Genomic DNA, 25,799 nt, shown 5'->3' on the forward strand with positions numbered 1-25,799 from the left:
TATCAGCGCAGTTTGTATAGAACGGTGCAATGGGAGCCAAACACTCAACCTGAGGTTTTACTATCATTGCATCGCAATTTGAAGGAAAGTTGTAAAATAGCTTTCTGTAATTTGACACAAGGAAAGATGCAACCTCAAAAGTAAAATATAAAAAAAAACATACGTACATGTGATACATGTGGTAAATTTGGCAGTGAAATTGCACAGCAGTGTCTAAATGAATCAGTGCAGCCAGAAAAAGGTGACCTTAATATTGGGGTACACGCTACAATCACGCTTGACGAGTGAAATTGCAGTAATTTCCCCCCCTGACATTCATTCAGGGGCTTGAATCAACATCTGCTGGAAGTGACATGCAGACCCTGTTTCGAGGAGATGAGAAACACCCATCAGTGCTGATGGTAAAGACAGAAAGGCTGATCAGGCCGCCGTTGGACACATCACCATCAACCGTGTCACCAAAGCTTCAATTACCTGTTGGAAAATGCTGATTGTACCACAGGCCTCCTCTCCAATGTCCTGGCGCCGTAGCGGAGAGTAGACCATTCTGGGTTATTCTTTTTCGAGCTGCCAAGGTGCACAGCATGGGCCAACAGCTCAACAGCTTCTATTTCCTTGCGGGACCAAGTGGAGAGGGTGTCCCTTTTGATTAAACGTTTTGGATGGAGCTGTGGTGGGAGCCGGGCACAGGTTGGCGTGGTGCCGTCGCTGCACTGCAGGTCTGTGGGCCTGCTGGTGGATCCCTGTGGTGGAGAGTTCCAACATCTTCAGTCACTCACGCCACATGCAGCTGAGGCAAACGGCCAGAGTTGTCGGTTCACTGAAAGCAAAGAAGGCATCTAATAATGTGATTTTACAATCTGAACATTCAATCCTGCAAATTAGGAAATACATTTCTACCTTCTATTGCAAAGCAAATGAGTACTGACTGCTAAGATGTTACGTTCTAATGTGCTTAATTATCAGATGAAGGTCAAAAAACGTACACCGCTCCTTAATGAAGCTTTTTCTAAAATATTTGAGAGAATAGCTGGATAAACTTTTTAAACAGAGAGAATTTAAAAGTGACTATTAACAAAATGTGTTTGAGGATGTCAATGTCAGTTGTTTTTTTTGTCCAATACTTCCAGAGATATCGTGATTTTCTGACAGTTACCATAACTCCAGCCAAGTTTTAACAAACCTGTGGCAAAATGGCTGCAAGGACGCCATCATTGGCAGTAACATCTAGCCTAAATAAAATCCAATATGAACACTAATACAATTATTTCAGCCCAAAGGAGCTACACTGTACACGGGTTTTCATTGTAAAAAGTCTCCAAAATATGTTAGGCAGCAAAAGAAGCTAATATAAGCTAATTTAACAAAGATATTATAGTGAACATGTTTAAAATACCAGCTAAACATCAACAGATTAGCATTGCCACTGTGAGCATGTTAGAATTCAGAAGTTTAGCTCAAACAGCCTCACAGAGGCACTAGCATGGCTGTACACTCTTATGGCCTTTTCTTAACTACATATGTCACTACTGGATCTGCACATTTAGTTTGATAAGTGGCTGAACTTAAGCAAACCAAATGAATATCTTCTTGTCTGATGTGTACAAACCTTTTAAAAACTGTGTTTTAACATCCAGATAGTTAAGTTTTTGTTCGCTGGTTCCATCATCCGTCATTCCAGCATCTGGTGCTGAGGTAACTGGGACCAATTTATATCAACGATGCAGAAGATCTGACAGCCAAAATGTTACTATTTAATGTGCTAAATTATTACATGAAGGTCAACAAAAAGATACACAGCTTCTCAGTGAAGTGCTTTTCTAAAATATTGCAAAGAAACAAAGAACTCAAGTAAGTACCGGTAATTACAAAAAAAAAACTTCAGATATGGCCAATTCAACCATCCAAACCATTTGGAAATAGTTCAAGTTTTATTGTAAAAGTACAATTGTACATTCAAATGCAATTAAATGCATGTGCCCCGGCTCTCTCAGCCCATAAAACTATACATATATAAAAATAAATAAATACAAATACCCAGACAGTTTGCTGTTTCTGTCTGTTAATGCTGACATAGCACCGCTATATGGCATTCTGACTTTGTCCCCCAGTATTTTCAGCGCCTGTAACAGTTAATGAAAGAACTGGGACCAATAAGCAGAATCCATGCTTATAATCAGCATCACGTTGCCAGTCAGCACAACAAACAAACAAACAAACCCGGAGGCGGGCAGTAAACCATCCGAGACAGAAGGTAGTTAGAACACATACAGGAAATTAGACAACAAACTGCAGCAACTCCTGACAAACATCAGCAGGCAATCTGCCCATTAAATACACAGGGACTAACGGGGTGATGAGCAGCAGCTAAGCAGTGAGGTGACGATCAGGTGATCAGTGACAGCAGCTAGTGGGAAGGTGAGGCATGACAGGAGTCTAACACCACAGGAGAGGGTTAGCACACGAAAAAACATGATGGAACAAGAGGCAGAGGAGGCAGGAGAGCAGGAGCAGCTGTCGCCATGACAGCACGGCCATTTGCACGAGATGACAGCTTACAGAGCATATCTGCATGCTTGAGGCTTCATTTTCACATGTGCACAGCTGCCACCTGTAGATGTGATGATGATGATGTGAGCAGATAAGGCTACAGGTATTGTCACATTATGCATTTCACACCTTGTAATACAAAAAAAAAAAAAAAAAAAAAAAATCAGAGATGAAGATGCTGTGTCTTTGCCTCTACTTTTGCATAACTTTTAGTATGGAAGTTTTTTTTTCTCTTAAAATTCCATTTACTTTCCTTAATAGTGTCTCGGGCTGCTCATTTGCTGTAAGTTCCCAGAAACTCTCAACTCAGACGTCCCACTGCAGGAGACCAAACATGAACTCTTTCAACATTTTAAAATCAATAATTCCAATAAATACTAAATACATAAAAGACAAAAACATATAAACAGAAATCCAAAACCAATCCAATCATAATTTCCAGCAAGCTTCAGTTCCATTATTTGGAGCCCTGTGCATTGCTGCAGCGGGCTGAATCAGCACTTCCCAGGGTTATTTCTCATAAGACTTGTAGTGAGCGTCAGGGACCTCGTAAATATCCCAGCTGCACAGCCAGAACAACACAAGTCACGCTTCACTGCACAAAAAATGAATGCAGATTCTTTCCCATCAGGGATTCTGCTCAGATTTTAATCAGTGTGCCATTTGTAGAAAAGGTTTCTTTTGCAAAATGAGGACTGTATCATATTATATCTGGAGGACGCCTTACAGGTAAAGAGCATACTGACACAGGATGTTATCATCACTGAGGCAAAATACCTCATGTCCAGCAGTTCACTTCTGCATGACCTTTAGAAAATAAGATATTTCTTGTACTGACACTTTCCATAACAGATTCCTTACATGCCCCCACTACACAACCACCCTCCCTCAGGATGAGGGAAAGTGAGTCCTATTAGACACAAAGAGGAGTGAGCCACATACTAAACTCCCATACAGATTAATTCAATGTTTATAAGCAAGAGGGCAAAGTGCAGAAAGAGGATTGAATAGAATACATACCAAAGTGCATCCTGTTTAAATCCCTTGATGGAGGGCATTTACTGCAAAATAACAAAAGCTTTTGATCAACGTAGGCTTAACAGAAATGCATTACTAAGGGCTAAAATGTCTTTAGTTCTAGTCTGTAGTGTCCATATACTGTACTGCATCAAGTCTGTTGGCGGCCATAGGAAAACCTATGTAGGATGATGACGAAATGACACACACACAATTGGAATCTGTCCATGGTGCTGAAATGAACTCGCCTGAGGATTTAACTCCTTCCTGTTGTAAAATGTCTTTAGTTCTAGCCTGTAGTGTCCATATATACCCCCCCCCCACACACACACACACACACATATTGACTTGACATGTTGGAATCTGTCCATGGTGCTGAAATGACTCGTCGAGCTCGCCTGAGGATTTAACTCCTTCCTGTTGACAGTATAACTTAAGAGTCATATTTTCACACTGCGTGTGTAGATGTGCTTCTTCATCTTACACACATTCATATATATAGTTATTAAGACAATATCTTCTCTATTGTCGTTCAGCAGATACACTTTAGTACAACAGACCTGATCCCCTTATATCAGTATCAAAATGATACAATATGGAATATGTTACATATCAACAAAATAAGTTAAACATACCATTAATATCACTGTTGTTTACATCATTCCCACTTTAAGTCCCAATATGTTTCCTAAAGACTATAGCATTGGAATTAGTGATTTTCCTGCAGCAGTTGTTCTAGGCCACTCAAATTGCGCGCGCGTGTGTGTGTGTGTGTGTGTTTGTGTGTGTGTGTGTGTGTGTGTGTGTGTGATTAGAGATGCGGTTGCGTCACCGGCTCGGCAGCCGGGACAGATGACAGGCGCAGATGTACAGTCAAGTCAGCCAGAACAGAACCGGAAACTTGATTGTTTGGTCTTCAAAATAAAAGCAAGCCTGAGCTTAAAGGAACCATTTAACTGCTGATTTTACTCATTAGTTTCTCCTCTTTGGTTAACGGCCTTGGGGTGACATACATGCCTTTACCAAATATGATTTAGGGGTGCATTACTCTGGATGATTAGACATTGGGAATGGGAACTGGAAACCTGTTACATTTAAGCTGCTATCACAGCTGGTATCATATACAGTACATTACCTTGTTTTATTATTCCATCTTTCTCACAGCCTCTGTCTGTGGTACTTGGCCTGATGGACTATTAATAGTAAAACTTTACAGTAAGGTCATTTGGCTTATGCTGTCAATATAAGTTAACATGCATTTCAAAGTTGGGATTTTTTTTTATGACAAAAGTATAGCCACACATAGGCACTTTAGATAAATCTATTTGATTAACCGTAATCTGGAAACACAATTACGTTCACCAGGTGCAATAAAGTAATATTTAAGATTTACTGCTTTTTCAGCTTTCAATTTATATAGCCACACTTTTAAATTTACATTTCTTTTGTTAATTTTGACATTACACGAGACTGCCAGTGGTTGTGCATTCAATTGAATTAAATTGTCTATTTAGATATTTCTCTAATCACTTTATCCTATTTAAGAGTTAAATGTTGCAATACGTTCGTACATATTTTATTTTGAAAGCCCTGGCAGGAAGTCATTGCGTGATTTGTGTCTAACCTGTCGCTGGTGCTCCTGGCTCAGATACCGATCAGCAGTTGGCTTTGGTACAGCCGAGCCCGAACGCTCCTCACGCGGGGATGTGCCGTTCCGCACTGACGTCTCCTAAGGTGTCATTGCATGCAAGTTATGCGACCAGTTTGACATAATTAAGAAAAAAAGATGTCCGAATGTTTTAGGAAATTACTGAATGTTTAGTGTGACAGCTTCAAGTTTGAGAAGTGGACCTGTTCTCGTGCAGGACGAGGCCAGTCAAAGCTGCCCTGCAGGAAACCTGCCAGTGGGGAACTCCAGATTTTAACAGACAGTAGCACCACGTAGGTCAAGTGGAGCGGCAGGATGAGACGAGGGGAAGAGGAACACGACTCGGACATCACGTTACCGTTTGTGCCGGCGGCGTGATTTACAGTTTTCCACCATGGAAGAGAAGTTCAATAGACTCGTCTTCATTCCCATTGCGGCCGTGCTCTTCTTAATGATCGGCTACCAGTACGTGTGCCCGGCGGACAGCAACACCTGCTACTTTAGAAGTGACGAGAAGGGGCTTTTCCAGCGGTACTCATCAGGGTTTGAGTTAGTTTACACAGAAGCGGACGAGGACCTACCCTCCAAAATCACATCCAAATTTAACTTCACGGAGCGGGACCTGGACAGGCACGTCGACTTCAACATCCGAGGAGATGATGTGATGGTGTTCCTCCACATTCAGAAGACAGGCGGGACGACGTTTGGGCGGCACCTGGTCAAAAACATCCAGCTGGAGCAGCCCTGCGACTGCATGCCCGGCCAAAGGAAATGCACCTGCCACCGGCCCGGTAGAGCCGATTCGTGGCTCTTCTCCAGGTTCTCCACAGGCTGGAGTTGCGGGTTGCATGCGGACTGGACCGAGCTCACGAGCTGTGTGCCTGTAGTGATGAACAAGAGGGACAAGAAAAGTGCCCAAAAGAACAAGAGGTGAGGTGTGACGTGACCCTGCAGGACTAGTGTAGTCAATAAGTGGGCAGCCACTAACTCATTCATAATCTCAAAAAATAAATCCCCCCAAAAAAATCACTTATTCAACTTATTAACTCATTCACTCACTCAGTCATGTGTTCATTTGCTTCTTCATATTCTCATTTACTAGGTTTTAAGTCTGTTCATTTACTCAACTCATTAAGTCACTAATTAACCCATTCATCACTTATAAACTAAACTCATATTTTTATTAATTGATTTACTGGATCCTCTATAGACTAATCTTTCCACTCACTCACTCTGTTCTTATAATGAAGTAATTAATTCATTCACTTAGTCAGTGGGTCATTGAACAAGCAAGTTAAAAACGAGGCAAACTACAGAACTACTGAGCGGTAATAAATCACAAGATACTTATTGTAGGTGTACTCTAAGTGTTAAAGTTATGAGTGTGCACTAAACACAGAATCCTGAGTGTAATTGAACTGATTAGTCGATTAATTGATAAGTCAACTGACAAAAAGGAATGACAATTTTCATAATGGATTGTAAGTAGTTTATTGAACAAACATAAGGGGGTTGTCAGTAGATACAAGTGAGCTTTTAAGCTTCTTTTGCTTACCTAGAAAAACTAAGTCAAAAGGTAAATGGATTTTTTTTAACTGTGTAGGTTGTGGCACCAATTTCTCACTATCTTTCAGTTTCCTCCAAAGCTACTCTCTTGTTGGCATGTAATACAGAGTATACAGTAGAGCTGTTAAAGCTGCAGTGTTAACATGCACACCATAAATTATGTCCACACCAGCAGCCGTCTCCCCTGACACATTCGGAAACAGCCAGCAGACAGGCCGCCACCTCAAGGTCTGTTTCAATTTCCTGTAATTACAGCACCAATACAGCTCATCTTAAGGGATTAAATCACTTAAGAAGGCCAGGGTCCTCCGAGGTGTGCCGCCTGCGTGTTTGAGCCAATTTGCCTTGCAGTTGGTCCAGAGAGCAAATCTCCATATGTTACAGAGAGCAGTTAAAGGGGGACGGGAAGCGCCTTTCAAGAAGCCTTCCAATCCATTAACTGTCCTCTGTGGCAGCCATCAGAATTAATTGAACGCTTTTAAATAGTTTTGAAGAGGTGCCTCCGAGCCATATCAGCACTATGAGTGAGTCAACAACACCCCAGTCAACACTTGTCAGCTTAATATGTCAGGAAAAAAAAAGAATCAGCATTCATTAACATTGGCACTTAGCTGTGTACAAGGCTGATTGCAAGGCTGACATGAGTTGGCTTCATTTTAAAAAGATGGGTCCAAATCTGGGCTATGCAGCAATTTTCCCGCTATTAAGTGTCGATTTTTAGATTAAGGGAAGTGTTTATTAGAGGGTCATGTTTCCGCTCAGAGCTAATAAGCGGTGAATGAACTCTTGTGGGTGTTAACTTACATATTTGTCTGTGGTTTATCACAGCAGCAGACACAATCTGATATAATATGATACTGCACCAAGTGATCTTGAAGAGTACTCACTGATAATGCGATACTTTATTGATCCCTGTAGCAAAACACTATTTTCTGGGAGGTCAGAGGTCATCACAGCTACTGAGCAGCTTTAGGGATTTCAGCGTCTTGCTCAAGGACACATTTGTATCTGCTGTGTTTAATGGCACTGATTAGGATGTTGAAACATGCATATGTTTTACATTAAACTTTTGTCGTGATCCATAAATTCTTTAATTCCTCAGGTATTACAGTGAAGTCTTGTGTGCACAGTTGACCAGATGTAATATACTGTACATATATATTTGGAGGAGGGTATCAAAATGTGAGCACCATGACTCATAACTCAATCTATACCCGTGAGTCATAACTCATTCAACAGCCACAAATCTGTCACATGAAGATGTCATTACCCAGGGATAATGTCTGGTTGATTATCTGTCCACACAGGGAAATAAAAATATAAAAAAAATAAGTTTAGGGGACCGCATGGAAATAGACGGACAAATTTAATGAAGCACTCCTGTCGTTTTAGATTAAAACTGCTGAATAAAGACAAGCCAGAACTTATTCTGCACTTGATGATGTTTTAACGTTGCAGTTTTATCAGACCTGAAAGGCCCTTGTCCTGTCACTTCGGACGATGTAGCCCTTCCATGATGGACTGTGACGCACAGGATGAGTCTGTGCATGTGTATCTGTGTCTGGATTTGGGCTAAGACAAGTAACTGCCCAGTGTAATATTAATATTTAATGTTACTCTCATCTATTCTGTAAGATGTGTGTGTTTCGGCCCGTTTGAGAGAGATTAGTTGTTTTTCCAATATAATCCCCATTGCTTTATACTGTACTTGGTACCTGAAGTCCAGACATAATCATTGAGAGTATTTCAGGCTGAACCAATTCTATGTATTTTATAAAGCACTCAAAATGTTTTTTTTTCCTAATCTGATTGCAAAACACAAACACAATCCAACTCAGTAATAGCATGCTTTGAAGGATGACTCGTCTTATACAAGTTATATACAGCAATGGGAATGCAGACAGTCAGGGATCAAACGTCATGGGAATGGATGACGCCCACATCTATCTTAAAGCTACATCCTGCCGGGTGTGATGTAGTTTGCAGAGAGAGTCTTATCTCAGTCCTCAGATCCTACACTAGTTTATTTAACCCTTGAACACAAGATATACAATATGGCATTCCTACAAATCCCTTTCAAAGAGTACATTTACTCAAATACTGAAATTTCATTTTCTGCTACTTTATACTTCTACTTCACTACACACTAAATGCAAATGAATGCACGTTTCCATCCACTTCTGTTATGTGAATATTAGGTGTTTTGCGCATCAAGATAAACAGCTTGCGGCGCCAATTCTCCAGTTGTGTGCCATTAAAACATTGCAGAAGAACCGGGCCAAGATGGCGTGAATAAATAAGCGGCAGTAATACCTAACGTTATGGAAAACAATGTGGAAAACATGATGGAAATAATGTCTCTTTCATGTATTAATGGGAGGAGGGTTACAGTCTCCTTTTTTTTTTTTTTTGTTTACTCTTCATTGGAGTGAAGGCTTGAGTATGAACTCTATTGCGATATTTTTTACTGTTTTTGAAGGGGTTGGGTGGAAAAAATAATCAAAAATCATATGTATCGTGATTTGTTTTGTGAGAATTTTTAAAATTGATTCTTTTCCCCAGAATCAATATTTTCTATATATATATATATATTTTTTTTAACAATGATTCTCCTAAATATTTTCTGTTTATACGGTACCGCCGACGGTGACTACATCATATCCGTTTTTAGCAAAACAGATGAAAAGCAGAAAATCCATGTTATGTACTTCTTTACAAATGAAATAAATGTCAGACTGACTGACTGACATGTGATGTGCATTATTTTTAGAAAACAATTGGTTTTTAGAAATGTCTCATGATATATTGTCTGTAGAAGTGTATTATTCAACTTTTGTTTTTGGTAAAGAAGGAAAAGTACTCATAAATACTCAATACTATTGAATCGCAATACTAGAATTGCAATAAATAAAAATCCCAATACAAAATCGAACCAGCACCCATGTATCCTGAAAGAATCGACTCGGGACAAAAGCATATCGTCCCAGCCCATAGTATAACTATAGATACATGCATAAGAATAAATACCAAGAAAATGAGAGAATTATCACTAATTAGCTCCTTGGTTACTAGACGATTTGACATAGCGGGAATGGGAATTGGAGGCATTGTATTAATAAACCTTTGGGTGGTGATGGTGCAGTGGATATGACACATGCCTTTGGTGTGGGAGACCCGGGTTCGACTCTCACTGCGATACATCAACCAATGTGTTCCTGAGCAAGATACTTAACCCCTAGTTGCTCCAGAGGAGTGCGACCTCTGACATATATAGCAATTGTAAGTCGCTTTGGATAAAAGCGTCAGCTAAATGACATGTAATGTAACCTTTGTCTAATCAGAGCAATTGGTTGAATTTAGCTCTTGTTTAGAGGACAATTTGATCATAATGCAGCACATTTATATACGGATAACCATATTGAGGTTTGTAATTCACCTCCTGTAGGCATTTCCTTTGTTTGCTCTTTTTTTCCCCTTTCTTCCTTTATTCATTCACTTCTGACTTAACATAAGCAGCACATACTGCATTAGTGGGGAAGACGTGGCCGCTACAAGTACTTTTTGATGGGCACACCATCGGTCAGAGGCTCCTGCCGGGCTTTGCACGCAGCATGAAGCCACAGCATTCACATCGCAGCGGGCTACAAAATTGCTGTACAAGCCAGACATAAAACCTCTTTCGATTGCCGGGCTGCCCTGTTCGTCCTCGCCAGCCGACCTCACACTGAGCAGTCAGAGAGTGTAACCTTATTACTGACCTCATTATTTCAGATTAGAGCAAAGAATGCAGGCTGGCCAACACACAGATCAGCCTGAGTCTAATTAGCCCAGTTCATTCACACAGTTAAGGTGGTTTAAGCTATTCATTTGGCAATGGCACCCTATTGCTGGTGACGGCAATGACACTAAAGGCATTAAAATATGCAAAAATATGCAGAAATATGCAGGAAGTTGACAAGGTTTAGTAGTCACACAGGGATGGTGAGAAAAAGATGATTTTATCAAAATGCAGTTTCCTAGATATAAAGGTTTTTTTGTTTTCGATTGCTATACCATGTTTCACTGACATACTTAGTAGACTATAAGGGAAAAAAACATTTGGTTGCAAGTTTTGACATTAATCTCCCCTTGCAGTCACAGTGAGTCAGTTTAATTCCTCTGAAATGTCTGCATATGGCTCTCTTTAGCAGAGAGGGATGTATATTATTGAGAAAATGTGTTCAGTTTGAAGCAGAGTGTAGTTCTTAAATGCCTTAGGCCCAATACTGCCCTTTTACTGTCAACGTTGCTTTTGACTGTAATGTCAGTCTCGAAAGCTTACACATCAAGTTAATTCAAACTGCTGACAGCCCCACATTGTTGTATAAACTCAATGTGACAAGAACGCTGATTGACAAAAAAAAAAGACCTTCAGTCCAGAAGTCATACAAACTGCTCCCAGTGGATCTGCGATGCCTTAAAGTGAGGACTATGGGACTTTTGAGAAAAGAAATAGCCCACACATTTCCTCTTAAGGAAAAGTTGAGTTCATAAGCAGTAAAACGTTCCCTTGCTCAATTCAGAACACTAAACAGCTAATGTTAGCAAACTGTAGGTAAATATTGCAGTATGACAGACACTACCGAGTCAGCGGGCTAACTTTATGACTGCTCCACAGGTGCTACTGATTTCTGCGCTTCTGAGTGTCCGCGTGGCCAAAGTGAACTTACATCATAAGACACACCTCTTCGTGGGGGTCTTGTGTGTCGAGATTTCGGCTGTCCCTGCACTTCCGTAATTTTCTAACAATGGGGATGGGAATGGAGAACTTTGAGGAGCTGCTGGTTTGCCATGAGAGAAACCCCGCACGGAGTATAAAAGATCCAAACATTTTCTCGTCACAATTCCTCTTAAGCTCTTGTCCGTGCAACCGTCCACGCGGAAAGCGTAACTCAGGCTTTACAGTACTGTTAACTAAATGCTACACAGTAGCATTATGCATTATCCCATCACTAGCCAAACAGTTACAGACAGTAGTCTCACTTTAAGGGAACTAAAAGAGGCAGAAGGTGAGTTGGATTCTGTATATTTTAAGAGACAGTTTGGCTGTGCCGTTCATCATAAGCTTTGGCTCTAAAAACTTCATGCAATAAGGCCCAAAACAAAAAAATTGCACTGAATGCAAAATATGTGGACTGTAGCTCAAAGACTTGAGAGTTGACTTGGACTCTAGCTCAAAGACTTGAGAGCATCTCTGGCATTTACAGTAGTTGTAGGTTTTGTCAATACTTCCTATCCTTACACGACATACTTCCTATCTTTACACGACACTCTATGGAGGAGGCCAAGGGAATGACGTCAAATGTTAGCCAATGAGGTACGTATAGACATTAAGTGTGCTCATTCGTGTGCGTTACAGTATGTCTCTTCACACTTTTGACACAACATATCCTCACCAGCCTGTCGATGACGTCTGGCTGAATGTATATCACCTTTTGATTGATTTGGCATATTGTAATTTATGCCACAGTCTGCCATTATCATGAGAAATGTGACCCTGATCAGGTGTCTTACAGCAGAATGGTGTTATTAGCAATTTGACATTGGTACCAAAGTGCCTCTAACCTGTGTGCTATATCAGCCCTTTAGATTTATTAGCTTTATCTTTAGACGTACAGTATTAGTTGTTAAATATAAAGCTATAGCCAGCAGCTAGTGAGCTTACAATAAAGATGCAGAGGGAAACAGCTAGCCTGGGTCTATCCAAAGGTGAAAAATTACTCAACGTTGTTTGATTACAGTGGCTATATGTAACTTTCAGTTTGTGTTGATTTCAGCGGCCCCTTTGGACAAAAGCGGTAGTGTTTTTAAGACACTTGCTGTCGTAACGGTCTAGGACTTAGCTTTACGGGAAGGTCTTAACAGTTGCGATGAATGTTTTGCTCAGACAGAAAATCATTAATTTACAATAAGAGAATACGTTACAGATGCATTTCAAGTGTTGCATACGTTAACTTAGCCTACTTTGGATGTATCGTGAGCTTAACCTTTTATAACGTTATCACTGCCACAGTGTTACGAGCCAAAGCAATAAGAGTTTGTCGTAGCAACCAAAGTAATAATTACTTAGATCAATGTAGCGCATTTCATGAAACCCAAGGACGCTTTGCACGTAGTACAGGGGGACAAGGGAAAAGAAAATAGTAGGCAACACAAGCACGGAGTACAAGGAATAAAACGTCTGCGCTAAATGGAAGGGGGACGTAATTTAATGTCGGCTACTGACATACAACCACATCGCGCACTGTAAAGTTATTTTATGAATGAAATAGACATCACATACCTGAGGGCCAATCCGTGGTGGGTTTTGAATCTTTACAATCCCGTAATTGTCTCCATCTGTTGAAAGCCCAACCGAGATTGACTCGCGTTTTCGCCCGTTGTCTTTCACTTTCCCTTTAAGCTTTAGTTGTTCTTCGTTTATTTCCTTTTTTCTGTGATGGCCCTGCCCCAGTATCAGCCATGACTACAGCAGATAACTTCTAAAAATAAATAAAATATAATTAGGCCTATATAAAGACATCTCCTGCTACCCTTTACCTGCCTGGATACAATAACAGAGGCTTTTCCGGTGTTATGCTGAAATCTGTGACCCGTCAGAATGTGTTACTGTAGCGCCGTCTACCTGCCGTAAATCATTTTGTGACTTTGCGGGAAAAATCAGACCTGGCCAGAGGCATTAATAAAAACTATGTGTTCTTTTCACTCTTAGTCTTGTTTCCTGTCATTAATGATCATCAGATGGAAAATTACACAGTTTCAGAAACATTTAAAAGTTACATATAGTCACTTTAAAACACAAATATAAAAACATTAAGTTGTGGTTTTACAGGAAGTTATGTGCTGGAACGTTTTCCTGGCAGAGAACAGTGACTTCCTGGAGGCTAAGCTAAGCTAATTGTCTGCTAGCGCTAGCTTCATATGTAGCGGACAGATATGAGAGTGGGATCGATCTTCTCATCCGACTCCTAAGTGAAAGTAAACTGTTCCTTAGTGAATTTTCTCATTTGGAGTCTTACTATCATAGTTTACTATTATGGCTTGTTTTTGCTTTCAAACTGACATCACCTGCATCGTTATACTTTGACTTTCTATGATTATGAACTGCTTTCTTACTCCAGAATGCAATTAAACACAATGATTCACACACTGCACATGGTTCATTTTTAGCATTTGACAGATCCCTGATGTGTACAAGTCATTGAACCAACCATATTTAAAATCTGCATTTAAACTTAAAGCAAAAGAAAATTACAGCAGATGCATGGCTGTGCAGTCTAAATTACAGCAGATGCATGGCTGTGCAGTCTATTGCATGAGTGTGAATTCGATAATGAACTGATAATGATTTCCAAACCAGCAGTGGTGGATTTTGATGTTCTGTGTACAGCTCGTGTTGACACACTTATACAGGCAGCGAGGTCTTGTGGGAAAATTCCCAAATATTCTGCTAGTAATTACCACAGGTTCCTACGTGAAAACATTTTGTATTTGGCAGCATATACAACCAACACTGTGTCAAAAATATACGTCTATTTTGATGATTGATTGCTTTCAAAATGTCCTTGCTTACTTCACTCATAATGGCTTAGCATCAAATATGTATGAGAAAATGTCTCGTAGTTATGACTTAGTATCTCCAAGTTATTATATTTCTCAAAATGTTCTCTCAAATTTGTGAATGTTTCTCTTATCTCGTGAAAGGGAGAGATAAGAGTATCTCTAAAATGCATTTTATAATGAAAAAAGTAAGGTGGTGGATTTGTTTTTCCAGGGGTAGATATGGACAGGTTCCATTGTGTGTGTGTTGATAGAACACGTTTTAGTCAGCTGTTAGAAATGTGCTGCTGGCATAATGGAGCTGCAAAGAGCTCAATATTTTAAAAACAAGCAATGACCAGGACTAGGTCATAATGCTTAAGGTATCCTACTTTGAATTCCTTTATTAGGATACATTTCTCTTAAAAAGTACAGTGGAATATAGGATCAAGTTACTCATACACAAAGTCTGTTGTTTCTGTTATATCAAACCCCTCAGAGCACTCCCTTCATGACAGTGAGCAGCGTGTTGCTTTCTTGTGAGAAATGTGAGATATTCAAAGGATCTTGGTAATCTCCACACTCCTTAGAGGGATTAGGGGCAGTCGAAGACAGGTTTTATTATACAGGGGAGGAGGAGGGGGGATTAATCCAGAAGTCCAGATTTATATAGAAACCTGTCGACTGGATTTAATATATATATATATATTTTTTTTTTTTGTGCGTTTGTTAAAAGAGAGAAACCATCACAGGGAGGAAGTCTCTGCTAGACATAGCATAGACTGCTATGTGTTATCCATCAAACTGCCTCTTGGTTTCTGTTTTGTGCCGTCAGACTTTTTGTAGGATGGATGGCGGATAAGTCATCATGGAATGAAACTGTTCAATTGCATGGGAAACGCATCAGAGTCAACAAAATATGTCATCTCTCTTCTAGGTGAACCTTATATAAGTGGGATCTAGCATGCTGCACCTTACATTTAATTTACAGAGTAATAATCCTAATAAGACGAAGAAGGACACAAGCTGTAAATCACTCGCAACTTTCAAAGAGTCCAAGGCAGCAATAAAAACATGCAGCACTGTTGGAAGCAGTCTTCACATATTGCTCAAAAGTGGATTGCCTTTCAGAAACCCCTCAGTAGTTTGTGTGGGTAGATGTGACCTTTGCAGATTACAGTCCCCCATTTATCCTTTCCATATCTACATGGACCTAGAGGACTGGCTGACACCTCACAAAGCTGCAAAGATTAAGATGTCAAGGAAAGGTTAAGGCTAAGACGATAAAGCTGCACACGCCAGGTTGTTTCGTGCGTGGATGTACACTACGCTCGTTGTGGGTGTTGTTAAAAACAAAATTAACTCTGGTAAGATGTAGCTACCTGAAATGCAGCCAGAGTTTACAGATGGATGATTCTGTCCTTGGAAGAAGAGTTTCTATGCAAAGATGATTTTGTATTGAACACTCCATAGTTTAATTTGTTTCAGTGAATGTTGGCTGCAGCTCTTCCCATAGTATATCACATAGTTTACAGCAAAACTATATCTCACACCCTCATTTGCCCGGACACCTCGTCTTTCCGGAAGCGCTCTCGGCTCCCTCGTCTCCACATCAGCATCTCTGGGGCTTTTCCTTTATCGCCCAAAATAGCATCTCATATCTGCGACCAATGAAGATCATAGTGCAGCACCAGTCTCCTTGCTCATCATCTCTCTCCTCACACTCTGTGCTTTTGTGGAATTTATCGAGTGACGTAACCTGCCGACGATATGCCCTAGAACTGGGCTATGTTGTGGAGGGAAAGGTGTGCTACTGATGGGGCTGGGTACCGAACTTTGATATTTTAAGGCCCCCGAGCGCATTTCCTCCCTAGTATTGAAAATGCCTCGTCATTCAGTAAATCTCATCATCTTCAGTGAACCAATAAGCATGCAGCATGCTTGTACAAAGATCTGATAATGCTGGTGGTGCAGGTATTGCAGGAAAAACGCTACGTTACGCACAGAGACTACAGTTTGCGTCACATAGGTGCCAAAAAATGAAAAAATATAAACGATTTGTACTAATGTGTAATGCTGTAATTTCTTTTGTGTCACATGGATTTTTGAAATTGGTATCGACACGAACCGTTATCGAATTCACAGTATCAGTTCCTGTATTGACATTTTTTTAACGATACCTTCACCTAGCCCTTGCTATTGACCGATCAGTGTTGTAGTTTGTGTGTGTGTGTGTGTGTGTGTGTGTGTGTGTGCTTGTTGAATGGTGATCCCGCTGTGCGCAGACGGAGATGGGGGCTCATTTTGCCTGTAAGTGGCACACAAAGATTAAATTAGTACAAGAGAGAATATCAGATGAGTGAAAATGGATCCCGCTTGACCTCTTGTTCTGGATTCTTGATGACATCCCTTTTAACATGCAGACTAATTGCCAGCCTCATTTACTTTTTTGGAATTTGAGCCCCTTTGCTGTGTTTTATAGCTCTTCCCATTTGTACGTAGTTACCCATTCACCCACAGTCAAGTTGGCTAAGATGAAAATCAAACCAGGCCAATATTTTATCTTGTTATCCACAAAAGCCTTCCTGGTCTAAGGGCTGAATGCTCTCCCTGTTTCGATATTCAACACACATCACACACTGCAAACATGGCCATTTTAAGAAGAGATTTGGTTTCATTTCTGGGCTTATTTTGGTGTAAAATTACATAAAATATCCATTACTAAATAAGCAAAAATCGTAATAAAAGTTGTGTAACTGTGCTTTGACTTTCGAAACTATAGGAGAGCATTGAAGCTGCGGGTCGTAAAACTAAAACAATCTGCTGAAAGACGCTGAAATGCTCTGTAGAGTTGAGGTGAACTGCAGAGTCAGGTGATAATTCTCCCTCTTCCACATTACACATACGCATTTGATCCATTGTTAGGATTATTGTACGAAGTAGCTTTAACCCTTAGAGAACAGACCTCCTGCCGGCGGCCGTTAGAGGTCCGCGGGAGATCGTTGTTTCCATGATGCTGTTTAAATCAATCTAAAATAAAGACCATAACAGCTAGAGCATTCATTCTTTTTGCAGCAGACAGTTAAGGCTTCCGTCTTTCACGTCTTTGTACGCTTGTAATGATGTCATCGCGTTACGTAACGTCCGGTGCAAAACCACAGGTGGACTGTTCTATCGCAGATGAAACTATGAAAACGGCTTTACAGTCTGCTCATAAAAATGAGAATATCTCAAAAACTTAAAAATGTTGAATGAAGTCCGAATAACTTCTGGAGTTTTAAGACATATTTTGTTCATGTTTCTACATTTAGAAATCTTTTGGATCAATATGCTTTCTGTGTTTATTTAGGAAAATGTGATGAAACCACATGTCCGATTTTTAAATTTTTTTTTTTAAATTTAAGACACAATTTCACTACTTTTATTTATTTATTTATTAGGGTTTATTGACTTACAATCTGTTTGCTGAGCTTGTACTGATTTTAGGGATATGAGGCATTTGAAGATACTCCAAGAAATGAAAAAAATTGGTTCAATGGGTTTAACACATTTGACTTTAATACATACATTTACATTCAAGATATTTTTTACAGCGTTCTTTGAGTTGCTGATGGGTTTATTATCTTGTGTTGGATGTGAGAAATGTGTGTGAAGCCGTCTATTTAAAAGTGATTTCTGTTCTTCAGATAACTGTCTCTTGAAGGCAATGGTTAAGGGGTCCCTTGTGGGCACAGAAACACCTTTAAAAATGGATCTGGTCCAACTGTGCGAGTTATCAACACCCTGACTTCAGTGTGAAATCGATGTGCAGTCCCGTGCTTGTTTTCAAACTGGCTCCTTCTCCCAACTTGGCTGATAGAAACGGCTTCCAAAGTGATACTTCATTGACGGCGCACGTTCGAACAGTGGGAGGGAGGGGGGATGGCTGGAGCAGTGAAACCACTCTCCAGAAACACCAACTAAAAGCCAACATGATGTTTTTTCAATTTTAAAAATGTGATATAAATAAGATTGTTGTCGATCCAGATCCTTTTTTTTGTATGGGCTGCTTCCTCAGCAGCATAAATAGCCTCCATCAAGGCTCTCATCATAAGACTTGACTGTGTCCTTGATGGGAGTGAGTGAATTAACAAGGCCGATATTGATCTTTTGCTGCCAGTTTCCTCTGTAGCTTTTTGACGGTGATTTAGAGAGTGAAAGAGAGATAATTGGGGAGAGAGAGAGAGGGCGATCAATAGTTTGCAGGTTTGCTGTATGGAGGAAGGTGACAGGCAGCGAGAAGGGCATGAATGAGGCGTCGGATTGATCGCTAGCTAAATGTGACAAGCTGATTTAACATTTTAGCATTTGGAACAACCGTGCACGATTACACACAGTGACACATGACCGTGCTATTATGTGACAGAATCAGTGTCTTGTACATTCACTCAAAATCTCTCTGAGAACATTAGATTTTGGCCCCGATCAATCAGGTATCCGAGAACATCGGAAATTGTTCCCACTTTGTCCTGTTCAGGCCTGAAAGACTTTAAAGCCATTTAGCGCATTAGTAAAGAGCTTAGGCACTGGCATGGAATAAACCGGGCGCGGAGGGCAGATGACGTTTGAAAGAGATGGATGTTAAAAAAGGGTTGTTTTAGCGCAGGAAAGCCTCAACCAACAAACAGTTATAGGCAAAATGGTCTCAGCACTATTTCTTTTGGAGATGCAGGGATTTGACAAGAACACTGGAGAGTTTAGAAGCACCAGGACATTTAAAGCTGCTATGATCAATATTTTTTTATATCAATAATAGATCAAATAATTACTACCTGTGATATGAAGGGGCTCACTTTTGGTTACGGACCCACAGAGAATTATCACCTGACACTGCAGTTCCCCTCAGCTAGGAGTTTTAGCATCTTTAAGCCAATTGTTTTTTTTAAATTCTCACCACTCTCATCAGCGTTGTTTCAAGACCCACTGTACAATACGTTCCAAGCATTAAACAGCAGACAGAGTTAACAACTAGCTAGTGAAGAGAGCTGCAACAATTCCAGATTTTGCTGTACAATACATTTTCAGTCAAATTCAAAAATATTTATTTTTTATTTATTACTTTTTAAACAAATTAAACGTTTGAATGAATTCCAGGATACATCTTTTGGTTATATCAATGTTATGTTATCCAGATAATGTAACAACACAAGTACACAGCCTATGAAGTAAACAACGCCTCTTTATTATCATAAAGAACATTTTCTTTAACTGTATCCCCCCCTCGTCATTTTTGTTGCTATGAACGTGTATAGGGTCAAGTGCCAACAACTAACAGTATAAATAATACAAATTTATACTCCACAAAGTATACTCCACTAATCAACAATTAGCAGTCCCACGCCTTAAGATCTTAGCTAATGTTAGCAGTTAATTGCGGTTAAACAAAGAAACCGCGATTATGTAAAAAAAAGAAAAAGACAATTCTGTAAGAAATGTTACAAGCCTACTCGTAAACATAGGCTACTTTTTGCTAACATGTTAGCCATATCAGTGATAATATGTCAGTGGTGTTTCCAGCTTGTTTTCTGCCCCCAAGTGGACAAAAAAAGCAATTACAGGTTTAGAAAGACATTCCATTTTTGAGTGAAATGTTTCTATTGAAAGCACTTTTGGACACGTTTGGATCAGAATGTACCTGCAGAGCACCTCCTTCTGGTGATGCCACGAGTGTTTTCGACCCTTAGTAAATGCTGCATGAGAAATCCTCCGTCGTTTCTCCAACGAGTAATTATTCTTGACCTTCTTAATCTGACCCTGCCTCTGTCCCTGACACGGGTAAGAGGAGAGCTTTGACATTTGCTGCTCTTCGTCAATAGGTCACGATGAAAGCACAGACGCAGAAAGGCAAGGCGGGGGGGGGGGGTTGCATGGACATTTATTGATCTGGCTGTCTCGCGGTTAGATGTACAGATAGATGATAGGCACAGCGAGGAGGATAAGACTGAGCAGTTTTCCAGGAAGTACAACAAAGGCCGCTTTGTGAGGCACTTGTGTGTGTGTCCATCCATCTAGTGCTGTCCGTATAACCCGGCGAAGATGGCAGGGTAATTCACTTAGCTTCCACTGTGGAAGGCCATTATCTCCGGGTGGTGGGCCTTGTCTGCGGGTGTGTTCTGCTGTGATATCATCATGGCACTCACTTCAGCATATATCACAGCTGATTGATATCTGCCGTCTGGCAATAATTGCTAAATTGTGGACCTTTTAAAGGCTGTTTGGCTGTGCACTCTTTGCACCGTAACACAACTTACCTCTCAGTCAATCTAATTTCTCACTTTGGCTGTGAACTCGAAACAATCACAGCTGTACTGATGCTCCCATTGTGAAAGGGCCAGTTTTCACATCTAATATACAGCAGATTTAGAACGAAAGGACTTGGCAATCAATGCATTTTAACAAAATCACAAAATCAATCACAAAATCACACACTATACCGTCCTTAAGCATAGTTGGATATATATCAACAAAGTATAAAATATACTGTATGGGCTCAAAAACAAGATAATATTTTTCTACTTGGAAATACATTTATAAAAGTGTGGTCGTCTTGTATTCCAAGTTCTAGACTTTTAAATGTCAATGTACACAACAGCAGATGCTGCCATTTAACGATCCACTACCAGTGAGAATGGCGTTCTATGGAACAAACCGGTGGAACCAGAGCATGGGAGCGACAGTAGCGGGAGTGAACCGAACTGCGGCGCGGGCCTCATATTTCTGTCCTAATGAGAGAGTAGCAACGACCCGAGCGGGAGGCATTTTGTTTTCTGTCTGACCTGAGCCCAACGCAGTTAGTGTAAACCAAAGCACTGAGTTTGTGTTACGCTGTCTAGAGTGCGTCTCAGGATGCGTATTCCATATCTCTCTCTGGGGACGCTGAAGCTGTAGCTGCTGAAGCTGTGTAACGGCTGGCAGAAATTTCGATATGAGATGGATCGCCTAATTGCTATTAGGAATAGGCCTACCAGTAGACTACCATACCATAACATTATATTAAGCTTAATTTAAATGAGACAGTTTAATCTGAAAGATATTGAAAACATGATTTTATTTAAAAGATGTTAATAACAGCAGCCTACCTTGGTTTATTCAATGTGTTTTTTTAATCATTATTTTCGAATAAAATTCATCTTTAAAAAAACAAGATTTGATCTTCAAAAATGTTTTCAAAAATTTGTCTTATAAAAAGGGGTGGGGTGTCTTGTAATGAGGGTTGTCTTATAATCCTAACAATACGGTAAACATTTATTCCAAGAATGACTCTTTCTGTGAACAATTCTGCCAGCAGAATGAGAAAAATCTACTCTATCAGTTTCTTTCAAGAAATGACTGCAGTCAAGGCTTTGATGCAAGTGAAGCTTTTTATGACAGACTTTCCTTCTACTCTATCCTTTATAAAAAAAATTGAATCAGGAAGATAAGCTTTTTCTTGAACTATAAATAGTTTAAAAAGGACTCAGATGCACATTTTGTAGACAAAACAAGTAAGGTAAAAAACAACATAACTTACTGAAAACAGAGTTTTGACAACAGGCAGGCAGTCCAAAGTGGCAAAGGTAAGGAGTCATCATCAAAAGTAGCAGGAACAGTAGCAGGAAAAGCTAAGATTGCAGCAAACAACTGACAGACAGGTACGTTGAGGAGCTGATGAGGGAATGTGGAGCAGGTGTGCAGGTGTGTGTGGCGGTCAGGTGCTGTTGAAAGGTGGGAACACACTGGGGACAACTGCTGGACAGGGAAGGAATTACATGTTCCAAAATGACAGGAGATATTAGGGAGTGTATGGAAATTATTAGGGGGGAAGCGGTGGTCAGAAAGAGGGGCGGGATTTTTCTCTATTTTGCTTTATTTTTTTGCTGGGTGTTTTTCTTTTCTTTCCTAAATGGATATTGTAATGCAGCCTTCCTTTGTGAGATTTATTTTTATAAAAAAAATAGATCAAAATAGGTGCGACAAAAATATGGCTTTCATGTGTGCTCATAAAGGTGTGTTTTGCCGTATGCAAAGGACAACAATGATGTCTGCATAGTAGCTAATAGGACCAATATTGTGTCCAATTTGAGAAACAGAAGAGATGTGATTGGACATTAACTTTGACAAAGAGGAGCAGCAGGACTGCACTTAATGTGTCATAGAAATATAATATGATGCAAGTTCAGCATCACATATTGCCGACTGTTCTACTAATCAGTGTTGACTGTGGTTGTTTATAGTTTGGACATAAGTTATCAGACTGTAGGCTATATATGGGAAAAAGGGAAAAGGATCACTCAATTGAGCAGCAATGCTGTAAACTGTCCTTGAATCTGAATTTTTTTTAGCTGTTGAATGAAAGCTCCCAGAAAATAAACTGCAGCCCTGAGGAATGAAAGAAATAAAATGTTCAGCTTTTTATTTGGCCTTTATATTTGGTTGCTGTTGCTGACATCACGAGGTCACGGTGATCTTTGCGCACAAGATGACTATTTTCCATTTCGCTTTTATCTATGTTGTTTTCCTTCTTGCAAATTCTCCCGGCGCTGACTCCTTCAGTCACCTCAGCTCACTGTTATGCCGGTCATCTCTGAACTCAATAGATAAGAGTGAAAAGCTGAGTTTGTTGAAAGGTTTTTTGGGCAGCTGTGTTACAGTAGTTTTTGAAGCGCTGTTCTTCACAGATTAGAGCCATCCAGAAACACGAAAGGTGAAAAAATCTCATTACCAGAGGTAGGCAGGAGCAAATTGGTGTGACAAAAACAAAAATAATTGCACATCTGCAGGATATTAAATGCTATACCTGCTAGGTTTGCATTGCTTTCTATGTCATTATTCTCTAACATCCTCAGACGCACTCGATGATGTTTTTCATTTAAACCCTAATCACATTGGTGCACTCTATATACTTCCAGCGCTGTGGTGTTTCTACCTGTTCATATTTCTTTTTTAACTGCAGCAGGATATGAGAAATTTGATGTATGGTTTCATCTTCTACACAGTGTTAAAAATGTAGCTTGTGGTGTTTTGCCAGACAGTTTTTTTCCCACCTTTGTGTCATTCACTGCACACACATCTAAACGTAATACTTGTTATTTAGTTAAAGATGTTTTAAAAAAGAATGCTGGGGTGATAAGACTGAAATAAAATTCATATTATCCATACAAAGGTAAAAACTAAGCTTACCGCCTCTTGGTTCCAGCTTCATATTTAGCGTACAGACATGAGAGGGGTATCAGTCTACTCATAACTCTATTGTACGTGTCCACTGTCGGGCGTCATTTTCACACTTCACAGTCATTGTCTATGTGAGTAGCCGTGCAATGCATTCTGGTAGCGATGCAGGGACTTTGGAGAAGCGGGGCGCAGAGTCGCCTGCTCCTCATTTGCATAAAGTTGAATCCATGCTACTTTTTGCAAATGAGAAGCGTCTAGCTCGATCCCAGAATTCCAGAAGTCACAGAAATACGATCTGGACACAATGTCGTTGAGCTAAATGTGCGTGCTAGACGCCTCATCTTATGGATCTCTGTATCTGTCTCTGCAGGAACTTCTACTACATCACCATGCTACGCGACCCCGTGTCACGCTACCTCAGCGAGTGGAAGCATGTGCAGCGTGGGGCCACCTGGAAAACCGCCCTCCACATGTGTGACGGCCGCTCGCCCACTCAGGACGAGCTCCCCGCCTGCTACAGCGGCGAAGACTGGACCGGCGTGCCCCTGGCGGACTTCATGAGCTGCCCCTCCAACCTCGCCAACAACAGGCAGGTCCGCATGCTGGCCGACCTCAGCCTGGTGGGCTGCTACAACATGTCGACGGTGAGCGAGCTGGAGCGTGGCCGCGTGCTGCTCGCCAGCGCCAAGGCCAACCTGCGCAACATGGCCTTCTACGGCCTGACGGAGTTCCAGCGCAAGACGCAGTACCTGTTCGAGCGGACGTTTGGCCTGCGCTTCATCCGGGCCTTCACGCAGATCAACAGCACGCGTGCCGCCAGCGTGGGCATCAGCGAGAAGGTGCGCTGGCGCATCGAGGGGCTGAACGCCCTCGACGTGGAGCTGTACGAGTACGCCAAGGAGCTGTTCCTGCGGCGCTACCAGTACAACCGCCAGAGGCAGCACCGGGAGGAGCGTCTGCGGAGGTGGCGGGAGAGGCAGCAGAGGCAGCGGCTGCACAGGCCCTATCTGGCCGAGCTGTGGAGACTGGCAGGGGGTGGAGGGGGGGGAGAAGTGGGGGAGGGGGAAGAAGAGCAGGTGAAGGGGCTAGAGGAGGTAGCTACTACAGAGGACTACAGCAGCCAGGTAGTGAGGTGGTGAGGGGGGGTGGGGGACAGGAACTGAAAAACACCAATGAACTGACTGATTCATTGTGCTTTACTCTCCTCCCGGTCTCTCCTCCGCTGTGAATCTGCCAAAAATCCTCCTGCCTCGTCATGGCCTCATAGCGCTTTGTTGGACTGTCGAATGGTGTCTTAATATTTATGATGGATGTATTTGTCATGGCAACATAAACATTTTGTATTTTTCTTCTTCTTCTAATGGCTTATTTTGGCACTGCAGTTGTGACTTGTATTTATTTATTCGCTAGCAACTGCTTTGAATATCCTCAAAGCAGAGAAAATGTTTCTTCAATTTCGCTAATAATAAGAACTGGGAAAAATAACGCGCTTCATGAGGAAGGGCAATTTTAGTCTATTTAAAAAAAAATGGAGGAGGACTTGAAGGATCCTCTGTGTCATGTTTGTGATCTAGCGCTGTGTTGATCAGTGAAATCTTGTAGTTACTCTGTGGTGTTTGGCTTCATAAGAATATCAAAGCACAAACTTGGCAATAGTCTGCAGTGTGTTTGTCCCCCCCCTGACTGATTAAGCTGCAATCTACAGAAAGGCAATTTCTCGCAGGAAATGTGTCCAATAAAAATATGCAGCATCCAGTCATGTAAATTTGTCCTTGATGGACTCTCTCTCTGGTATGCATGTGTACGTGAACGTGTTCTACCTTGCTCCTTTTTTCACAGCATGTTCTCACCATAAAAATCTGAAATCTTCATGCGGTGTGCCAACTTCTTCCATATCCACACACGCACAGACACACTGACGCACAAGGAGGAGAGCTGGGGGCCTAAAAGACAGGCTGTCAGAGCCAGTTTCAGCGCTCCTACATCACAGAGAGAGAACATTGGTATTTCCTCCATTAGGGCATTGATCACGGGCTCTTTGTTTCCAAATTGATCATTTAAAGTTCAATTGACCATGACTCTGGTGCAGCAGAAAATAGAAGAAACCAATTGGCTTGCTGAATGCTTTTTCCTCCATAATCTGACAAGTATACAGTACCTTGTTCCATTTGCGATCGGCTAGAAAAAACAATATTTCAACACATTCCTACAGACGTGCCTGTGAGATGTTAGGTGCTGGAATGACTCATAT

General features: G+C 41.0%; 1 protein-coding gene and 1 long non-coding RNA gene across 2 annotated transcripts; one reads left to right on the plus strand and one right to left on the minus strand.

Annotated features, from left to right (window-relative positions):
- LOC118494487 lies at positions 1-22,132 on the minus strand. Its single transcript, XR_004896645.1, has 2 exons — positions 21,909-22,132; positions 1-820 (listed from the first exon to the last, which is right to left on the minus strand). It is a non-coding gene; the product is annotated as an uncharacterized LOC118494487 (long non-coding RNA).
- Positions 5,184-25,419, plus strand: LOC116044799 (heparan-sulfate 6-O-sulfotransferase 3-B-like). Its single transcript, XM_031292280.2, has 2 exons — positions 5,184-6,145; positions 23,919-25,419. Exons 1-2 carry the CDS (start codon positions 5,610-5,612, stop codon positions 24,685-24,687), a joined length of 1,305 nt encoding a protein of 434 aa, XP_031148140.2. The 5' UTR covers positions 5,184-5,609; the 3' UTR covers positions 24,688-25,419.
- The last annotated feature ends 380 nt before the right edge of the window (positions 25,420-25,799 follow it).

The sequence above is a fragment of the Sander lucioperca genome, chromosome 24, assembly GCF_008315115.2.
Source record: "Sander lucioperca isolate FBNREF2018 chromosome 24, SLUC_FBN_1.2, whole genome shotgun sequence".
Taxonomy (NCBI): domain Eukaryota; kingdom Metazoa; phylum Chordata; class Actinopteri; order Perciformes; family Percidae; genus Sander; species Sander lucioperca.

What these genes read in the sequence shown, in the direction of transcription:
- LOC116044799 (XM_031292280.2), top strand. Translation starts at nt 5,610, where the DNA reads ATGGAAGAGAAGTTCAATAGACTCGTCTTCATTCCCATTGCGGCCGTG. An exon ending in AGTGCCCAAAAGAACAAGAG is followed by an intron (nt 6,146 to 23,918) that starts GTGAGGTGTGAC and finishes CTGTCTCTGCAG; the next exon opens with GAACTTCTACTACATCACCA.